This window comes from Carassius auratus, chromosome 5, assembly GCF_003368295.1.
Source record: "Carassius auratus strain Wakin chromosome 5, ASM336829v1, whole genome shotgun sequence".
Taxonomy (NCBI): Eukaryota; Metazoa; Chordata; class Actinopteri; order Cypriniformes; family Cyprinidae; genus Carassius; species Carassius auratus.
In genome coordinates this window covers 29992124-30012385 of record NC_039247.1, presented here as the reverse complement: position 1 = coordinate 30012385, position 20262 = coordinate 29992124, and the positions used below count along the sequence as shown (strand labels likewise).

General features: G+C 37.7%; 1 protein-coding gene across 3 annotated transcripts; it reads right to left on the bottom strand.

Moving 5' to 3' along the window:
- Positions 1-13616: 13616 nt before the first annotated feature.
- On the bottom strand, positions 13617-20160 carry kiss1rb (KISS1 receptor b). Of its 3 annotated transcripts, XM_026255109.1 has the most exons (8): positions 18694-20160; positions 17521-18243; positions 16807-16859; positions 16590-16667; positions 16384-16508; positions 15885-16020; positions 15147-15385; positions 13639-14104 (listed from the first exon to the last, which is right to left on the bottom strand). In XM_026255109.1, exons 4-8 carry the CDS (start codon positions 16615-16617, stop codon positions 13748-13750), a joined length of 885 nt encoding a protein of 294 aa, XP_026110894.1. In that variant the 5' UTR covers positions 16618-16667; positions 16807-16859; positions 17521-18243; positions 18694-20160; the 3' UTR covers positions 13639-13747. The 3 variants fall into 3 exon arrangements, with proteins under 3 accessions (XP_026110892.1, XP_026110893.1, XP_026110894.1); XM_026255107.1 differs by having other exon boundaries at positions 13617-14104; positions 16590-16859; XM_026255108.1 differs by lacking the exon at positions 18694-20160 and having other exon boundaries at positions 13617-14104; positions 16590-16859; positions 17521-18296.
- Positions 20161-20262: the final 102 nt, after the last annotated feature.

The window sequence follows — 20262 nt, the reverse complement described above, 5'->3', positions numbered from 1 at the left end:
AAGCTGGTGGGAAGAGTTGGATGTGACTCTGTGTGTTAGATGTGTGTTATTTGCTGATCTGTCAGTTCACATCAGCTGCTGTCTGCTTCATTAATGAAGAACAATGAACACAAGGACTGTCTGTAAGAGCTGTCTAATAGAGTTTACGTCATTGCTCCATATCTGTGCCGCAGTGTTTATGTGACAGTGCACATCACACGGCACGTGATGCTGCTCCAATGGGGATGCAGGTTTGAGTCCAGACTGTGTCATGACATTCCTCTCTATCCACTGTCCTGTCCATTAAAACATAAAAAGCCCATAAACAAAGCTGCTCGTTTCATCTGAGCACATCTTGTCTTTCATGCAGCTGAAAAGCACAGGTTCAGAAAAGCCCTTGTATGACACAGAGGTGAAAGGTCAACATGGGTCATTGCTCTGCCACACTAGTCATCTCTAAGCCTTTGATTTTCTATTTCACGTGCATACGCTATCTTTCAAAAGTTTCAAACATTAGTACATCTACTCAACAAGGATGCATTAAATTGATTAGTGAAGTGACAGTGAAGACATATTTAAAAAATGCTGTTCTTTTGAACTTTATATTCATCAAAGAATCCCGAAGAATAAAATGTATCACCATTTCCACAAAAACATTGCAAAGCACAACTGTTTTCAACACTGATAATAATCAGAAATGTTTTTTGAGCAAGAAAATCAGCATATTATTATGATTTCTGAAGATCATGTGACACTGAAGACAAGGAATGATGCTGAAAATACAGCGGAGCGTCAGAGAAATAAATGACAGTTTAAAATATATTCATATAGAAAACAGAAGAATATGTAATATTATTACTTTTCTTCTGTACTTTTGATCAAATAAATACCTTGGTGAGCAGAAGAGACTTCTTTCTTACTGGCCCCAATCTATTGAATACATTCAGTCCCTTAAATACATTTATTTTTTGAGTAATCGCTTATCTTATGTTTGATATGTTTGACTGCAATACATATTTTTCTCAGTTCCATTCTCAGTTCATGAACTCTCTCACAAGTCTTCTTTGCACAGTTTTAAAGGAATAGTTTCACAAATTAAAATTGGCTGAAAATCTATCCTCTGTCAGGCCAAAAGCAAGAGTTTGTGTCTTCATCAACAAATCCATCATTAAAACGTTTTAACTTCAAACTGTTGCTTCCAGTTAAAATACAAGTCCATACTTCATAATATCTGCACCGATGTTGTGCTGTTATTATCAGCTGTTTGGACTCTCATTCTGACGGCACCCATTCACTGCAGAGCATCCATTGATGAGACACTGATGCAATGCTACATTTCTCCAAACCTGATGAAGAAACAAACTCAATTTTCAGGACATTTTGGGGTAAACCATTCCTTTCCTGGAGGCTCTATCTGTGTGATCTGATACATCATCCTTTCCAGATAAATTATCCAAATGTACTCTGGAGATCAACCAGACCGCAACGTTTATCCAGAAAACCTGTGTTTAGAGGTAACGTGGAGATCGAGTTCTTTTTTTCACTGAATTTCATTGTTTTCTTTTTACAACCGAAAAATACAATATCAACATTTGCATATCTTAAAATATTAATATCTTAAACTGACTATATAATACTAAGTATCAAGATGTTATAGACATTAGCTTTGTTTGGCATCAATCAGTGGGGATTTATTGTGATGTTTCGAATCCAGAACAGATGAGTATGCACGAAATAGCAATATAACCCCCCCTTTTCTCTCTTCCCTTTTTCGGTTTCCACTGAAATAAAGTGTCACGAAACACAGCTTAACCTGGTGTCGCATACAAGCATAACTGTGATATCTGGGAGCTGGAAGAAGCAGTATAAAAAACAAAATATAATGTATTGGATGGCCAGAAACGATTGCTGTCCTTGCTATTTCAGATATCACTATTTGAAGATTTGCAATGAACCACATATTAAATAGTCTGACCTATTGTGAGGTCAGTTATATTATTTGAATGTAACATTTATATGTTATGGAATAATACATTATATTTTAGCACCCCAAAACAATGCAAAAGAGTTGTATACCTTTCATTGAATAACTTTCATGTGTGTGTTTCCCCATGAAACAAAACAATAGAAAAGTTCTGTGTAGACTTTATATTCATAGATTTAGGAACACGGAAAACCCCTGCCTTTCTGCCATTTCCAGAACAGACGTGGAATATTTGAACAATGCCCAGAGCAAGTGTAGACCACACAAACTTAAAAAAAGAAAAACCTTAAATCTAGAAGCAATTCTAAAGCCAGTCACACCATTGCCACTTATCAGGTATTCACTGACAGGTTGTGTGAGTTTCCAACTCACGTTTCAGTAAAAATGCTGCAGGAAATACACACATTCCAATTCCTGTATAAAAAAAAAAAGAAAAAAAAAAGTACTTGCATATAAAATGCATAAATGTTTTACACACAAGCAACATTAAAACTTCACATCAGTAAACCAGAGCCTTAAGGAAACAGAGACAAACAAAAAACTCTGCAGTTACACTTATTAACTTCAAAACTTTCATTATCTACTTGTGTGTATTGTGATGACAATAAATGCATATAGCTCAGTGGTTTTCATAAATCACAGAAATAAATTAAATTTTAAAACATATTCAAATAGAAAACAATTATTTTAAATGTTAATAATATTTCACAATGTTATCGTTTTTTACTGATGGAAGTAAAAATGGAATCTCATGGAATCGATCTTACTGCGAAATTACCAGACGCCACCTGATTCAAATATTCCACCAACGTTAAATAGTAATGACTTTATGAATTTCTTCACTGATAAAATAGATAACATTAGAAATACAATAGCGAATGTAGATTCTACAGCGTCTAACACAGTTTCATCCATCGCACCCAAAGATAAACTGCAGTGCTTTACAACCATAGAACAGGAAGAACTAAATAAACTTATCACTGTATCTAAACCAACAACATGTTTATTAGATCCTGTACCCACTAAATTACTGAAAGAGTTGTTACCTGTAGCTGAAGAACCGCTTTTCAATATCATTAACTCGTCATTATCTTTAGGTCACGTCCCAAAACCATTCAAGCTGGCGGTTATCAAGCCTCTTATTAAGAAACCAAAACTAGATCCTAGTGTACTGGCAAATTATAGGCCTATTTCAAATCTTCCATTTATGTCTAAAATTTTAGAAAAAGTTGTGTCTGCTCAATTGAGCACCTTCCTGCACAAAAATGATCTGTATGAAGAATTTCAGTCAGGTTTCAGGCCCCATCATAGCAAAGAAACTGCACTTGTTAAAATTACAAATGACCTGCTCCTTGCGTCAGATCAAGAATGCATCTCATTTCTAGTCTTACTTGATCTTAGTACTGCGTTCGACACCATAGATCATGACATACTCATAGATAGATTACAAAACTATACAGGTATTCAAGGGCAGGCTCTAAGATGGTTTAGATCCTACCTGTCTGATCACTACCATTTTGTTTACTTAAATGGGGTGTCATCTCATTTATCATCAGTAAAATATGGAATGCCACAAGGATCCTTCCTAGGTCCCCTTCTATTTTTAATATACATGTTGCCACTTGGTAATATTATTAGAAAAACTGAATATTCATTGATGCACAATACTGACTGAACATTGTCCATTGGGAGTTAGGAATCATGCTTTCACATGCAAATATTATTTTCACTCTAAATGAAATAAACACTTTTAGACAGACCACTTTTTTTTTTCTTTGGAAATACTTACCTTTTTGAGGATACTAGCGTTGTTGAAGAATATTGCTGGTAATAAAAACATTCTTGTCTAAACTACAGGCGAAGAAAATCCCTTCAGCTGAGATGAGGAATGGGTATTACAGCCCTTACTTCATCGTATCCAAGAAAAGTGGTGGCCTTCAGCCAATTTTGGATCTCTGTGTCTTGAATCGGACCATTCACAAGCTCCCATTCAAGATGTTGACGCAGAAATGTATTATCAAATGTGTTCAAGCCCAGGATTGTTTGCAGGGATCGACCTGAAGGATGTGTACTTTCATGTCTTGATCCTAGTCACAGACTGTTCTTGCGGTTTGCAATCGAGGGTTGAGCATGGCAGTACAAGGTCCTCCCCTTTGGCCCGTTTAAGAGAGGAGTTGTGCAGTCACAGGGACCTGGTGCTTTGACACCTCAGTCAGTTGGGGCTTCAGGTCAACCGAGAGAAGAGCAAGCTCTTCCCTGTGCAGAGAATTTTGTATCTTGGTATGGACTTAGACTCAGTGAGTATGACAGCATGTCTCACCAACGAAGGTGCCCAGTTGGTGCTGAACTGAGTTTCTTCAGAGGCAGGACAGTATTACCTCTGAAATAATTTTAGAGGCTCCTGGGGCATATGGCATCTGCAGCCACAATCACACCATTTGGATTGCTTCATATGAGACCATTTCAGCACTGGTTACACTAAGTCTCCAGATGGGCATGGCGCCACGGTACACATAGTGTGATCATCACATCGATCTGTTGCTGCCTATTCAGCACCTGATCAGACCTTGCTTTTCTATGGGCCAGGGTGCCCTAAGAACAAGTGTCCCGGAATGTCATTGTCACGAAGGATGACACAGGCTGGGGCACTATGTGCAATGGACAGGCAGCATGGGGTCCTAGAAAGGACCTCGACAGCTTTGGCACATCAACTGTCTGGATTTGCTGGCAGTGCATCTAACCTTAAGGCAGTTTCGGCCACTGCTGCTGGACATGCATGTGTTGGTCTGCAAGGACAACACTGCGGCTGTTTCATAAACCAACCAACAGGGTGGTTTATGATCAGGTCACATTTCTTAACTCGCCCGCTATCTCCTTTTCTGGAGTAAGACGTCGATTAAGTCGATGAGCGCTGTGCAGATTCTGGGGGAGCTCAATTGTGTGGCTGACGCACTCTCAGGAGGAGAATGGTGACTCCATCCCCAGACGATCCAGCTGATCTGAAGTCGATTTGGCGAAACTCAGGTGGAAGTGTTTGCTTCCCATAAGTCCTCCCACTGCTAGTTGTACTATTCCCTGACCCAGGACCCCCAGGACCGGAACTCATGCTTCTCGTGTCAGCCCCTCCCTGGTGCATCCCCCTGATGAGGGACCACCTTTCTCAGGGGCTGGGCAACTTTGGCACCTGAGTCCATATCTCTGGAATCTCCATGTGTGGCTTCTGGATGGGATGTGGCAGACCTAAGTGATCTACCGCCAGCGGTGGTAGACCTAATTACTCAGGCTAGAAGTTCCTCTAAGAGGCAGGTCTATGGTTTGAAGTGGAGTCTGAAGTGGAGTCTGGAGATGCTCGGTCAGAACTGTGCTTTCTTTCCTGCAATAAAGGTTGGAGAGTGGGCTGTCTCCCTCCACTTTGAAAATGTATGTTGCTGCAATCACAGCACATCATGATGCAGTGGAGAGATGGTCTTTTGGAAGTCATGACCTGATCGTTAGGTTCTTGAGGGGTGCCAGAAGGTTGAATCCTCCTAGGACACCCCAATACCCTCCTGGGATATTTCTGTTGTTCTGGCTGGACTCCAGACGGGTCCATTTGAGCTGCTTGATTCAGTTTAACTAAAGTTCCTCTCTTAAGTCCATTGCTCCTGATCACGCTCACTTCCATCAAGAGGGTCGGGGACCTCCAAGCATTTTCGGTAAGTGAAGAGTGCCTTGTGTTCGGGCCGGCATACTCTCACATTGTCCTGAGACCCCGGCCTGGGTACATGCCCAAGGTTCCGACCACTACCTTCTGAGACCAGGTGGTGGAAGAGGGGAAGCAGATCCAGCCTTGGCGTTGCTGTGTCCCGTAAGAGCGCTACACAAATACGTGGACTGCACCCAGATCTTCAGACGCTCTGAGCAATTCTTTGTCAAGTCAAGTCTCCTTTATTTATATAGCACTTTAAACAAAATACATTGCGTCAAAGCAACTGAACAACATTCATTAGGAAAACAGTGTGTCAATAATGCAAAATGACAGTTAAAGGTAGTTCATCATTGAATTCAGTGATGTCATCTCTGTTCGGTTTAAGTTGTGTCTGTGCATTTATTTGCAATAAAATCAATGATATCGCTGTAGATGAAGTGACCCCAACTAAGCAAGCCAGAGGTAACTGTAGCAAGGAACCAAAACCCCATCGGTGACAGAAGGGAGAAAAAAACCTTGGGAAAAACCAGGCTCAGTTGGGGGGCCAGTTCTCCTCTGACCAGAGGAAACCAGCAGTTCAATTCCAGGTTGCAGCAAAATCAGATTGCGCAGAATAATCATCCGTTTCTTGTGGTCTTGTCCTCGTGGTCTTCTGAGACAAGGTCTTTACAGGGGATCTGTATCTGGGGCTCTAGTTGTCCTGGTCTCCGCGGTCTTTCAGGGATGTAGAGGTCCTGTCTACATCCCGGGTGACTGCAGTGACCCTCTGATCTGGATACAGACTGGATCTGGTGGCTACGGTGACCTTGGAATAAGAGAGAAACAGACTAATATTAGAGTAGATGCCATTCTTCTAATGATGTAGCAAGTACATCGGGTGTTATGGGAAGTGTTCCTGGTTTCCGGTTTACCTAATTAATGCAGCCTAAAAATCCTTTTTATTAAAAGCATATTAGTATGTTATGTGTATGCCAGGTTAAAGAGATGGGTCTTTAATCTAGATTTAAACTGCAAGAGTGTGTCTGCCTCCCGAACAATGTTAGGTTACTTGATAAGTAATAAGCAATATTTAAAAATCTATACTATGTTTGATAGGGAGCCAGTGCAATGTTGACAGGACTGGGCTAATATGGTCATACTTCCTGGTTCTAGTAAGAACTCTTGCTGCTGCATCTTGGGCTAGCTGTAGTTTGTTTACTAAGCATGCAGAACAACCACCCAATAAAGCATTACAATAATCTAACCTTGAGGTCATAAATGCATGGATTAACATTTCTGCATTTGACATTGAGAGCATAGGCCGTAATTTAGATATATTTTTGAGATTAGATATATTTTTGAGATTGAAAAATGCAGTTTTACAAATGCTAGAAACGTGGCTTTCTAAGGAAAGATTGCGATCAAATAGCACATCTAGGTTCCTAACTGATGACGAAGAATTGACAGAGCAGCCATCAAGTCTTAGACAGTGTTCTAGGTTATTACATGCAGAGTTTTTAGGTCCTATAATTAACACCTCTGTTTTTTCAGAATTCAGCAATAAGAAATTACTCGTCATCCAGTTTTTTTATATTGACTACTCATTCCATTAGTTTTTCAAATTGGTGTGTTTCACCGGGCCGCAAAGACATATAGAGCTGAGTATCATCAGCATAACAGTGAAAGCTAACACCATGTTTCCTGATGATATCTCCCAAGGGTAACATATAAAGCTAGAAGAGTAGTGGCCCTAGTACTGAGCCTTGAGGTACTCCATACTGCACTTGTGATTGATATGATACCTCTTCATTCACTGCTACGAACTGATGGCGGTCATATAAGTATGATTGAAACAATGCTAATGCACTTCCATTAATGCCAACAAAGTGTTCAAGTCTATGCAAAAGAATGTTGTGGTCAATTGTGTCAAATGCAGCACTAAGATCCAATAGAACTAATAGAGAGATACAACCACGATCAGATGATAAGATGTAGAAGAGGATCTATGACTTCTGGAAGCACCTCTTTTAGGAGCTTAGATGGTATAGGGTCCAACATACATGTTGTTGGTTTAGATGATTTAACAAGTTTATACAATTCTCCCTCTCCTATGGTAGAGAATGAGTGGAACTGTTCCTCAGGAGGTCTATAATGCACTGTCTGATGTGATACTGTAGCTGACGGCTGAATGGTTACAATTTTATCTCTCATATTATCAATTTTAGAAATAAAGTAGTTCATAAAGTCATTACTGTTAATTTAGCCACAGTATTGACAAAATACCTGGGGTTATGTTTGTTTTCTTCTAAAAGATAAGAAAAGTAATCGGAACTAGCAGTTTTTAATGCTTTTCTGTAGGATAGGTTACTTTCCCGCCAAGCAATACGAAATACCTCTAGTTTTATTTTCCTCCAGCTGTGCTCCATTTTTCGGGCTGCTCTCTTTAGGGTGCAAGTATGCTCATTATACCATGGTGTCATACTGGTTTCCTTAACCTTCCTTAAGCGTAAAGGAGCAACTGTATTTAAAATGCTTGAAAAGAGAGAGTCCATAGTTTCTGTTGCATCATCAAGTTGTTCTGAGCTTTTGGATATGCTAAGAAATTCGGATACATCAGGAAGATAACTTAAAGGGACACTAAGTAGGAATTACTCCCATCTAGTGGTGAAATTGTATTTTGCATTCAAACTAATTTTGCTCTCCAGCGCCTCGCTTTTTCAAATGCGCGTTGCATCTACGGTAGGCGATATGTACCAAAAAGCATTGACGGGATGTCTTCTAATAGCACTTCGTCGAGTCTTCCTTCAGGTGAACAGGTGTGTTATTTCAAACAAACTGCAACATGACAACTAACAAACGAATGTTACAGTATGAATTACTGACTGTGGAAAACATGAAATATTGTAATTAGTAGTTATGTCTAATTTATTCGTTATATTTTCTGAATTATATGCATTGTTAGATATAAAAAAAATATTATAATATAGACTGTAACACTGACTTACCTGTCGAGAAGAAAACTGGCCACTTCAGCGTCTCTTTTGAAATCTTTATCCAGCATTAGCTCTTTCCACCTAGAAAAAGCTTCCCCGACATTAACTCTTGTTTTCTGTAATCTACGGTCACGTTTCCTTTTACGTTCTATTTTTGACTGTTTTGGCGACGATGTTTTCTTCTCCTGTGGCGCGGCATATGTATGGTCCATAATAAGAATGCAATCCAGACTTTTAAACTTGCCGGTGCAGTTTCAAGCGCCTCTCACTGCTCTGCACCTGCGTTTCTGGCTCTGACCGAAAACGCGCTGTGGAAACGCGTTGGCTTAGTACTTTTTGTCCCTCTCTGCTATTATAGTTTTGCAAGATGGCGGAACTACATGGAAGCCTCCGTCGACCTACCCGTCCCATGTATATAAAGATAATAAATTCTTCATTTACAAGGATTAGTTTAAACATTGGCATAGGTATTTGTACACCATTGAGGGCATATTTATGAATAAAAATATTGATTTTAGATAATAAAATACCTAAAAAGTTACTTATTGTCCCTTTAAAAAACAGTCTTTTGTGGTAGAAGTGATGGTTCTTCCATACTTGTAACAAGAAGTAGAATTTACAATTTTGGCTATATGAAGTTTTCACAAAACTAAATAATGATCTGAGATATCATCACTTGGCTGCATAATTTCAACACTAGAGTTCAGAATGTCTATAAATGCTGATCCCAATGCATCTTTTTCATTATCGACATGGATATTAAAATCACCAACTATTAAAACTTTATCTGCAGCCAGAACTAACTTGGATGTAAAATCACCAAACTCTTTAATAAAGTCTGTATGGTTCCCTGGTGGCCTGTATACAGTAGCCATTACAAACATAACAGGGGATTTATCATTAACATTTGTTTCTCTGGATAATGTTATATGAAGCACCATTACTTCAAACGAGTTATACTTGAAAATAATATAATCATCAGGTTTTAGCCAGGTTTCTGACAGAGCACATCTAGATTATGATCAGTGATCATATTATTTACAAAAAGTGTTTTCGTAGAAAGGGATCTGATATTCAATAAGCCAAGCTTTATCATTTGTTTATCCGTATTGCATCTGTTTTTTATTTTTTGAACCTCAATTAAATTGTTAATTAACTTGGTTTGGACATTTTTTGTATTTTCTAGTTTGGGGAACAGACACAGTCTCTATAGTGTGATATCTAGGTGAAAGAGTCTCTATGTGCTGAGAATTAACTGACCTCTGTGATGTGAGGCACCTAGCAGACGGTCGGTTTAGCCAGTCTGTCTGATTCCTGACCCCAGTTCCAGTTAGTCAAGTATAAACACTAAGACTAGGTCTGCTTTGGAGTTCAGCAGAAAGGGAAGGCTGTCTCCAAGCAGAGGTTGGCCCACATGATGCCATCGCCTTGGCGTACCAATCCCAAGGCGAACCGTGCCCAATGGGAGTGAGAGCCCACTCCACTCAGAGTGTTTCTTCCTCCTGGGCGCTGGCACACGAATGCCTCTCTGGCAGACATCTGTCAAGCTGAAGGCTGGGCAACACCTAACATCTTTGCAAGATTTTACAACCTTTCTTGTAGAGCCGGTTTCTTCCTGTTTGTTGGGTAAAAGGTAAGTGGTTGGAAGGACTTGTTCATTGTCATGCTTGCTGCGCCATTCCCCCTCACACGGAGATGCGAGCACTTTGTTTCTCCCAGCAGAGTCGAGCATCCTCCAGCACACTCGGCAGTCAGACTTGGAGGAACAGTGTGACGCCAGGCCCAGTACTGGTGTTAACATGCCTGGAGTTCCAGTCAGCCCTTGTTCTGGCCTTCTCATATGTGTATCCTTCCATGGTAAGGTTTCCCTCTTGGTAAAATCTTGTTCCCCTCTGTCAGTCTCTTCCGGCAGACGTTCCAACCTATTCTAAGGTAGGACCTGCCTCAGAGACCCATTCCATATGTAGTACTGCCTCCTGGGTCAATTGCAGCACCACAGGGTTGTGACGGTGTTCAGGTTGTGGCATTTTCCATGGAGCCCAAATGTCATTCGACATAGCTTGTAGTGACTGACAGATAGGGAACATCTCGGTAACATACGTAACCATCATTCCCTGATGAAGTGAATGAATACGTAATGTCCCCATGCCACAACCTTGAACTAATTGCTGTTGCCTGGATATGTTCTCGGCTCCTCAGTGTAAAACCTAATAAGTGGATGAACGCTGTCGTCTTATATACCCGTAGGCACTGGGAGTGGTTCAGGTTTGCAAAATCCATTAGCCAATTTTCATTGGCTATTTCTCTTAAACTCATTGATAATTGACCTTCCAAGTGAGACCCCATATGTCTTTCGTCATAACGTCTCCGTTCCCTCGATCAGGGAATGGGGGTTACATAGGTAACCAAGACATTCTCATCTTCAGACGCCCTAGAAGAAAAACCAAAGGTGTAGGGAATCACATTAATTATAACCATATAGTGTTCATCAACGATATTGTTCATTTTCATTTAAAAAATATATATAATATTTATAATATTTTTTAATTTAAAAAGATAACCATCTTTTTGTCAATTGTTTTGCTTAAAGTGTACAATTTATCCTTAAACTGAAGGCCAATAGTTTTGAATAATTCACCCAAAAATGAAAATTATCTGAAAATATCCTTGCCTTCAGGCCATCCAAAATGTAGATGAGTTTGTTTCTTTTTCAGTTTTCGGTTTTTGCTCAGCAATGGATGCTCTGCAGTGAATGGGTGCCATCAGAATGAGAGCGCAGACAGGTGATAAAAACACTTTACAATAATTCACAAGTAATCCACACCACTCCAGTTCACCAGTCCATGACTTGTGAAGTGAAAAGCTGCTTGTTTTGTCAAATAAATACATAAAAAAATGTCTCCATCATCAAGAAGTTTTAACTTGAATCCATATCATGCTTTCTCCTGTGAAAAACATAGCATGAGGGTGAGTAAATTCTCAGCTAATTTACATTTTCGGGTGAACTATTTTTTTATTTTTAAGTGTAAAAATATTTTTGGAGGCCACAGGATTTCAATCTATAAATGTGTCCAACCAAGATATCTTCTGCCATCTTGTGGAGTTTTATTGTATCACAAACACTTTATTATCAAGAACAACAATGTACCTAGACAAAGACATCAAATATAATACAGAAATATTCTCTCAGATACGAATTAAATGGCAGGAAACACAAAGATATCAATGCTAAAATGTAATTTCCTAAAGTGAAATCAAGCCCCTTGTTTCTTTCTCACATGATATAATAATAGAAAGAGAAAGAAAATATAAAGTGACGTGACATTCAATATAAGGTGACCCATACTCAGAATTTGTGCTCTGCATTTAACCCATCCAAAGTGCACACACACAGAGCAGGGAACACACACACACACACACACATGTTTGTTTTTCCCATAGGTGTAATGGTTTTTATACTGTAGAAACTGTATATTCTGTGGCCCTTCACCAACCCTACACCTAACCCTAACCCTCACAGGAAACTTTGTGCATTTTTACTTTCTCAAAAAACTCATTCTGTATGATTTATAAGCGTTTAGAAAAATGGGGACATGGGTTATGTCCTCATAACTAAGTCACCCTCTCCTTGTAATACCTGTGTCATACCCATGTCATTATACAGAGTTGTGTCCTGATATGATACAAAAACATGCCCACACACACACACACACACACACACACACACACACGCACACACCAGTGAGGAGTGAACACACACCCGGAGCAGTGGATTCCATTTGTTGTTATTAACAACATGAAGAACATTAAATATTACATCAATGTTTCTCAAACTGGGGTTTATGAGTTTTTTAAAAAAGTAAAATGTAAATGTAAAAAAGGTTATATAACTATTGGCCAGTGAGAACGTGAGCATCCAAACCTGTAGCTTAATTATTAACGTATTACTTCAGATCTCAGGGATGCTTCAAATAGGCTAAATATATTGGGAGAAAGAGGTCTGTCAAGCCCTGCATTACACGTAAATAAGAAATTATGTAAATTTATGCATTTAAAGGTGTCTGAAGAAAAAAAAATATTCCAAAGACTAAGCAAAAAATGGTTAAATAACATACTGAATCACAATTCAAATAAAAAAGAAAGTGCTCATTAGAAAGCACTTCTTTAAAATGTAAATGATTTCTGTAAATCCAGAGGTCAAATGTGGTGTGGCCTCTCAGGTTTGTAATTAGTTTTTTTGTGTTTATGTCTACAAAACTGCTTTCTTTCTGAATCTATAAGTGGTAGGATATTTCCGAAGATGAAAAATAGGAATTATGCAGAATCAATAAAATACGAATTATTTTGCTATTGTGTGAATAATATGTAATCACGTAGTCAATAAAAAAAGTAACTGAAGTCTGATTCAGAGTATTTTAAAATGTAATTTAATGTAATTACAAGTACTTAATCTTTGGAATCTGATTACTCAATCCAGATTTTGCTGGATTTACCTTGAAAACCTCGGTCTTGGTTTGGTTTTTGAAAAGATGTTTGTGCCTTTAAGCCAACATTACAGATCTGTCTGTCCTGTACACAGAGCTTTTTCAACTCTAAACTGCATTTGATATTTATACACTGCTCTTTATCAGTGCATTCATAATACACAAAAAATATTATGTGCTTAATTGTATTGAATGTGCACTTTGTAATGCTGTCAAATTAAAAGTTTTAAAGTATATTAAATCATAATGTTGTAATAATTTTTGTTGTGCTTTTAAAGTACACTTATCTTGATGCATTGACTCTAGTAAACATACTAAAGCATATGTAAAGTACATGTAGAGTACATGTATATGTTAACTGTAGTTTGTTCTTAAAGTTTTCTACTGTTTCTAAAGTTATTTTTAATATATATAAATATATATATATATAACATGACATAAGTTTCACGGAAATGACATTGAAATAGTTGACCATAAATGCTTATCGGTGAGAGAACACTTTAACCTTGTTTCATAGACGTATACATTTTTATTGAAATTACATATAAAGATACAGTTAAGTCCTTCTTAAATGGGACAAAAAACACATTAATGTTCAGCTAGTTGCATTTAATATTTACGCAAAGCCTTTCCAAAACGCCTAGGGTCCGGATGAAAGAAAGTTCATCTCTCTGTTATAGGTGGGGAGAGGCTGGGCTGTTCTTGCGCCCCTTTTGAAGATCAAAGGGAACACACTTCTGAAGGCCTTTCTGAAGTTGGCTCCCATGAAGGCGTAGATGACGGGGTTTATGGAGGAATTGGAGTAGGACATGCAGTGAGCCCAGATCTTCAGTTTGTAGAGTGTATAGCTGTGACTCACGTCTTCAGAACAGAATGCTTGTAAGAGAATCAGTATCTGGATTGGACCCCAGCAGAGCAGAAACAGCAGCACCATTACAACCACCATCCTGGTGACTCTGGTCCGCACTGCTTCAACACGTTCTGCTGGCGTCTGCAGCTAGAAAACAAAGAGCACTCTTAGAAAAAATAGGCTTTACTGTGGTTGTCCATAACAAAATGCTACATTATTAACATGGCTGAAAAAGTAAAATGATAATTTTCTAAGATTAATAACTATATTAACATTGTAGTTGTGTCATTTACCACATGAAATGCTCAAGCTCAAATTTGGATGGATTCGAAAAGACCTTCAAAGTGTTAATCAGCAATTGTCAATTCAGTTCTGAAATTCCAACGACAACATTTTTCTGCGTCATTATCATTGTAGCTGTAATGTTGACCTATTCTCGTACATCTAGAATGATTATTAAAACTTTACGGTTGTCAATATTTTATCTTATTTTGCAACATAAGTTTGACAAAAATATCATAACGCTTGATTGGACTGGACACAACCGTTGATGTTAATAAATGATAAAGAAAGTCTACTGTGTCTACAGCTACAAATGTCAGTTTTTTATTTTGCATAACTGCATTTTTTTTTTTTTCCAGCTGCACAACACTACTAGAACCCAAGCCATAAATAACAATTTCTTTGGTCACGACCCACCAGTTTAGAATTAAATTAGTTTAATATAACTTAAGTAATTATTTAGCCGATTATTATTACTGATAAAAATATTTCATCTCTCCGCAAACTTTTGGCTTTGTCATTCGTCAGTATTCTTTATTAGCATCAATGGTTAACCTCCATGGAATCTTTTAATAGACCCGCCCCCCTAAGTTACTGTTGCTACATCTGACGAGCCATGGTGTTCTCACGCCACACATCATGTTTTCATGCAGTGAAAGATACATCGCAGAGCAAAGAGGACACTGACAGACAGGTATGGAACAAAGTCTCAGAATTCAAATGTTGTCATGCAAAAAAAAAAAAAAGAATAAAAAAAATACCTTCCTGAAAAAACAAACAAAAAAAAAAACAGCTAAAACCAGCCTAAGCTGGTTGGCTTGTCTAAACTGGTCGACCAGCTAAAAGTTTAATTCTAAATACATAATGTATTTACATTGAAATGCAGTTAAAGCGGTAACACCTTTACCTGGTTACAGCCATTTACAGGCTCGACCGTGGCTTGAGCCATGCGCTTCAGCATGAAGGTGTAACACATGCAGATGGTGATCAGAGGCAGAAGGTAAACAGCCAAGAAGGAGTAAAGAATGTAAGCCCTCTTATGAATGAGAGATGGAAAGGCCTCGGTGCAGTACGTCTGTGGACCGAACCAGAACGAAGACTCTGTGTGCTGATACAACGCTATCGGCACTGAAAGCAGCAAAGAACCTGTGGCAAAAGATCACAAAATCATTTATTTCCTCACTTCAAATAAACAAGTTGGAATATTAAAACAATCCAAACCCAAATAACTCAAATGGATGCGGTATAAAAATAATTGTGAGCCCAATATATTACAGTAATAAATTACTGCTAGTCACTTTAGCAGCAGAGAGAAAGCTAAATGCAAAGATGCATTCAGTCTTAAAAATAAAGGTTCTATTTTGGAATCTTGCTTCAGTGAAGAACATTTAACATCTATTGAATCTTTCCATTCCACAAAAGATGGAAAAATGTTCTTCACACTAAGAAAAAAATGAGGTTCTTTTAAGAACTGTTCACAATATGGTTCTTTTGGGAACCAAAAATGGCTTTCCTATGGCACTGAAAACCCCACTATTGGAACCTTTGTTTTTAAAAGTGTACAGTATAACTATGACATGATGAATAGCTGTCAAAAGCATTGAAATGATGATTCTACTTAAACTGAGTGGAATGATTTTCATACATATCCATATGGTGGTGCATACAGACAGAGCCATCTGTGGTGTTCGATGACGGAGGGACTGGAGAGGGTAGACCGTCACGTAAAAACGATCAACACTCATTGCAGACAAAGTGATGCAGGTCGCTTGTGCAGTTACCTGGGAATTCATTCAAAGACACTGCTTAAAAAACACAACTACATAACCACTTCCAGCAAAGTTTAGCCTATAGCTGTTTAAATGCATTTGTAGTACTTTTTCAGAACTGTTATATGGACAAATGTATTTGGACACCTGTCCATTGGTTCCCGTTTGCATCTACTGTATAAACGGCTTCTATAACATTTTAGAGGGTTTCTGTGGGAATTGTTTCCCATTCATCCAGTAGAGCATTTGTGAAGTTGAACTGATGTTGGTCTGTCTCTCTTCCACTTCATCCCAAAGGTGTTCAACCGTGTCTTTACAGACCTTGTTCAGTTCACTAGGGCTCAGTCATGCATTACAGTGTAAAAAAGCACTCACCTGTTGCAGGTAATTGATCAGGCGACACATGAAGTCCCCAAATATCCAGCTAGGAAGAGTGTATAAAGTGGCAGTGAAAGGAACACAGCAAACCAGGAAAAGGATATCTGTGCTGGCAAGATTAACTGAAGAGAAACAAAGATTGTTCACTAAAACAATATCAAGTAGTAAATGTGGTATTCTAGGAAACAAGGAATCTTTGATACCTATGTAGAAGTTTGTAACAGTTTTCATCTGTTGGTTTTTGACGACTACATAGATGACCAGTGAGTTACCCACCAAGCCTACAAACAATATAAGAATGAAAAACACTGGCACTAGCCAGGCGTCTGTCAGCGGGACAGGGCTTTGAGATCCCATGGGATCAGATTGATTGCAATCATAAATATTTGCTTCATTATTGCACAAGATAAGTTCTGCAACCTCAGTGGTCCTGTTGCTTTCTGCCATTAGCCTTGCATGGGTCTAGCAATAACCTGAAATACACAAAAACATATTCAACTTTCTCAATAAATATGCTAATCTTCATTATTTGCAAAACACAAGTATACATCTCACAGCTTTGTCAATATTCTGAACAAGTGACCAAGTGAACAAATGCACCTTTTACAGTCTTTTTACAACCCCATATCATCATGATGAGTAATCAAAAATATTATTTACTATTTTTAACCTGTTACACTGCAGAAACCCTGTTATTAATGATATCTAAAATGTTTTTATCGCTTTATCAAAACGACTCAATATCTTAATAGTTAAAGTCAATTTATCTTGTTTCATGGATTTTTAAAGAAAAAATGTGAAAGATATTTATTAGATATATTTAAGTAAAACAGATCTTATTTAGAAGACATTTTGGTTACACTTTTTTATTTTATTCTAATAATAGTAAATTATGCATAATTACAAGTAACAAACCCTCAACAAATCCCTAATCCTGTAGTAAGTGCATGTAGTTTATTAATATTATTTAAAATAAAGTGTAACATCATTTCTGAAGTGTATCAGCCACACTGAACACTCAAAGTATTAATTACGGAAAAGTCTAATTTCTTAAACACAACACTCTCTTTGTGGTATTGCCTTCATTTTGAAGACACATCTGTATATATGCAGTAATAAGCAATATTAGCTTACCTCTTTCAGAAACCTCGTTCAATCCTAAGGGGCAGTGAGTGTTTCGGAGCGGTCCATGACTCTTCTTCACTGCAGTGGAGGGTCACTCATGCATTGACTGCATTTAGTCCGGCTCAAAGGGAGGAGCTAAATGACATTTAGGTGTGAAACACTGCTATAAAAGGTCTTTTAGATAAAATAAAATAGAGAAAGAGTCATTTACATGTGGTTTGTAAACAATTAAAAAACTGCCAATAGTACAAGACAAAATGCTAATTATTAAGTTAATTTTTTTTTGGATGTACAAGCATCTTTACTTGAAAAAAAAAATAAAAGATACCATCAGAAATGTGATTGATGAACATAGTTACTCCTTCATAAGACGGCAATCACATGCCAAATCATTACTGGTTGCAGCTGGAGATCTGTTATAGGAATCATTCCCAGTTAGAGCTTTAAACCTTTATTAATGACATGATTTTGACTTTTGTTCATGGTTTCACACTGAAAATGTTGTAAAGATCAGCAACACAGTGGTGGTAATAGCTGAGCATCAAGCAGAACACATAACAGAGCCTGATATAGTTTTACATTTCCCAGACCTGTTCATTTCCTGCATTCCTCCTAAAGTATGAGAGATGGCAGATGACAGTAGATGTTTGGCCTGAGTTCATGACAGAAATGACGTTTGCAGGTGCCTCAAGGGTGGCTACTGTTTGTCAGGGTAATGTACGTACTATGAAACTTAATGGAACAGAGCATTATAAATACACATACAGGTTTATTATACATTTTACATTTACATTTATTCATTTAGCAGATGCTTTTATCCAAAGTGTGTATATATGTATATATATATATATATATATATATATATATATATATATACACATGCACACACACACAAACAGGTGCTGGTCATATAATTAGAATATCATCAAAAAGTTGATTTCACTATTTCTATTCAAAAAGTAAAACTTGTATATTATATTCATTTATTACACACAGACTGATATATTTCAAATGTTTATTTCTTTTAATTTTGATGATTATAACTGAAACTAAGGAAAATCTCAAATTCAGTATCTCAGAAAATTAGAATATTACTTAAGACCAATACAAAGAAAGGATTTTTAGAAATCTTGGCCAACTGTAAAGTATGAGCATGTGCAGCACTCAATACTTAGTACTTACCTGAACTAGATCGTATTTAGCAGCTCTAGGTGAAGAAAGTCGAGATTGGCCCGTCTTTTTCTCCTCTCTCTCTACTTTAATCTCACTATGTTTACAGGCCCTCATAAGACATATGAGGATGATGTTTCTCATCCGTTACTGGTGGATTGGTTGGATTGGGTGTTTTTACACACTCCATGCCAATTGCTTTTGAACCGTGATAAAACCGTGTGTCATTCTTCAAAAGATACCTCGAAACTTCAGTCTATAAAAGGAGTAAGTTTACGATAAACTTACCAAGGCATAGCATGCCCCTACTCAAAGCGTGTCCACTCCTCTAATTGTGCTGTCTTCACCACTGTTGATGGCGCTGGAGAAAGAGGTTATAAAAAACCAGAGTTGGTCAGGCTTTTACAGTTGCTACTTCCCTGTTCCAAAGAAAAATGGTGGGTCAAGGCATGTGAACCATGTGCTTAAGAAACACCCAATCAAGATGCTGACTTTGCGCAAATATGCCTCAGGAACTTTTTTTTAATGGTGGATTACAAAGATGAAAAATTATAATTCGACGACGTCATTCAGCCTTCCCACAGACGTCCCACAGGGTTTGTGTCACGTCCCACGCTTGGCTTCTGGGACATTTTCATTTTATAGTAACCCACCACTGCATTATTGGAGCGGTGTAAACACACAACACGCTCAAGCAAGCTGGAGGAATCTGTCATGACCACCTTCCTTCCCTTTACATTTGTAATAGGAATTTTTGTTGAACTGTTGTATAAAATCAATAAATGTAAAAAAAGGATATTGATGTAAAGAGTTATTCCTTAAGTGCATGTAAATGGTTGGAAAACTAATCACACGTCAATAACGTAATTTAAGTCTTAAAGTGAGAGCAGTCTAATACACCTGCTGCAGTCTGTCATTAATTTTTATCAAACAAGAAAAGACTTAGAACATCACTTTTGACAAAATTATACAGTATTCATACTGTGAAGGTTTTTTTACAAAATAAGATTTTCATACAGTAATATACCCAAACCACATAGTACTGTGTGTGCATATTTTTTTTTTTATTATTAATTTTGCTGTTTTCTTTTGTTTGTAGTTATATAGCAAATAATTTAAGTGTCTTTTGACATAAAATGTCCCAACAGCTGGTCTATATAAGAAAAAATATGAATAGTATAAACCTATAATAATTATGTTCTAGTAGTATATTTTTCCAGATGTAATCTATAGGTAGGTAGAATACAGTATATGGCCGAAATATATATTTAAAAACATGAAAATGACAGATTTCTCCTTATTAAATAAATGAATTGGAACGGAATGGAATAACTGTGACAGAAGCTTCATTTTGAGCTCAGCAAATATAGCAGTATACGTAACGTGGACATGAGCACATTTTTTGGTTGTTTTATCCTTGTGTATCCTTTTAAACCCTTTTTTTCTGACCCTAGAACCCAGTCCTGTTTGAAGATCCAGACACTGGCCGTTGGTTTCAGTCGGGTTTCAGCTGGAGTTTGTTTTGGGATGAGAGGATTTTCTCATTTATTCTCCTTGAATCCCTCCCCAAACAACATGTGG

Bases quoted from the DNA above. Each gene is read 5' to 3' on its own strand.
- kiss1rb (XM_026255107.1), bottom strand. From the start codon at position 16,833: ATGGCAGAAAGCAACAGGACCACTGAGGTTGCAGAACTTATCTTGTGC. The intron at 15,386-15,884 runs GTATGAAAATCA...CTTTTGCCACAG, and splicing joins ATGCACCACCATATGGATAT to GTTCTTTGCTGCTTTCAGTG. The intron at 14,105-15,146 runs GTAAAGGTGTTA...TTTGTTTTCTAG, and splicing joins CTGTAAATGGCTGTAACCAG to CTGCAGACGCCAGCAGAACG.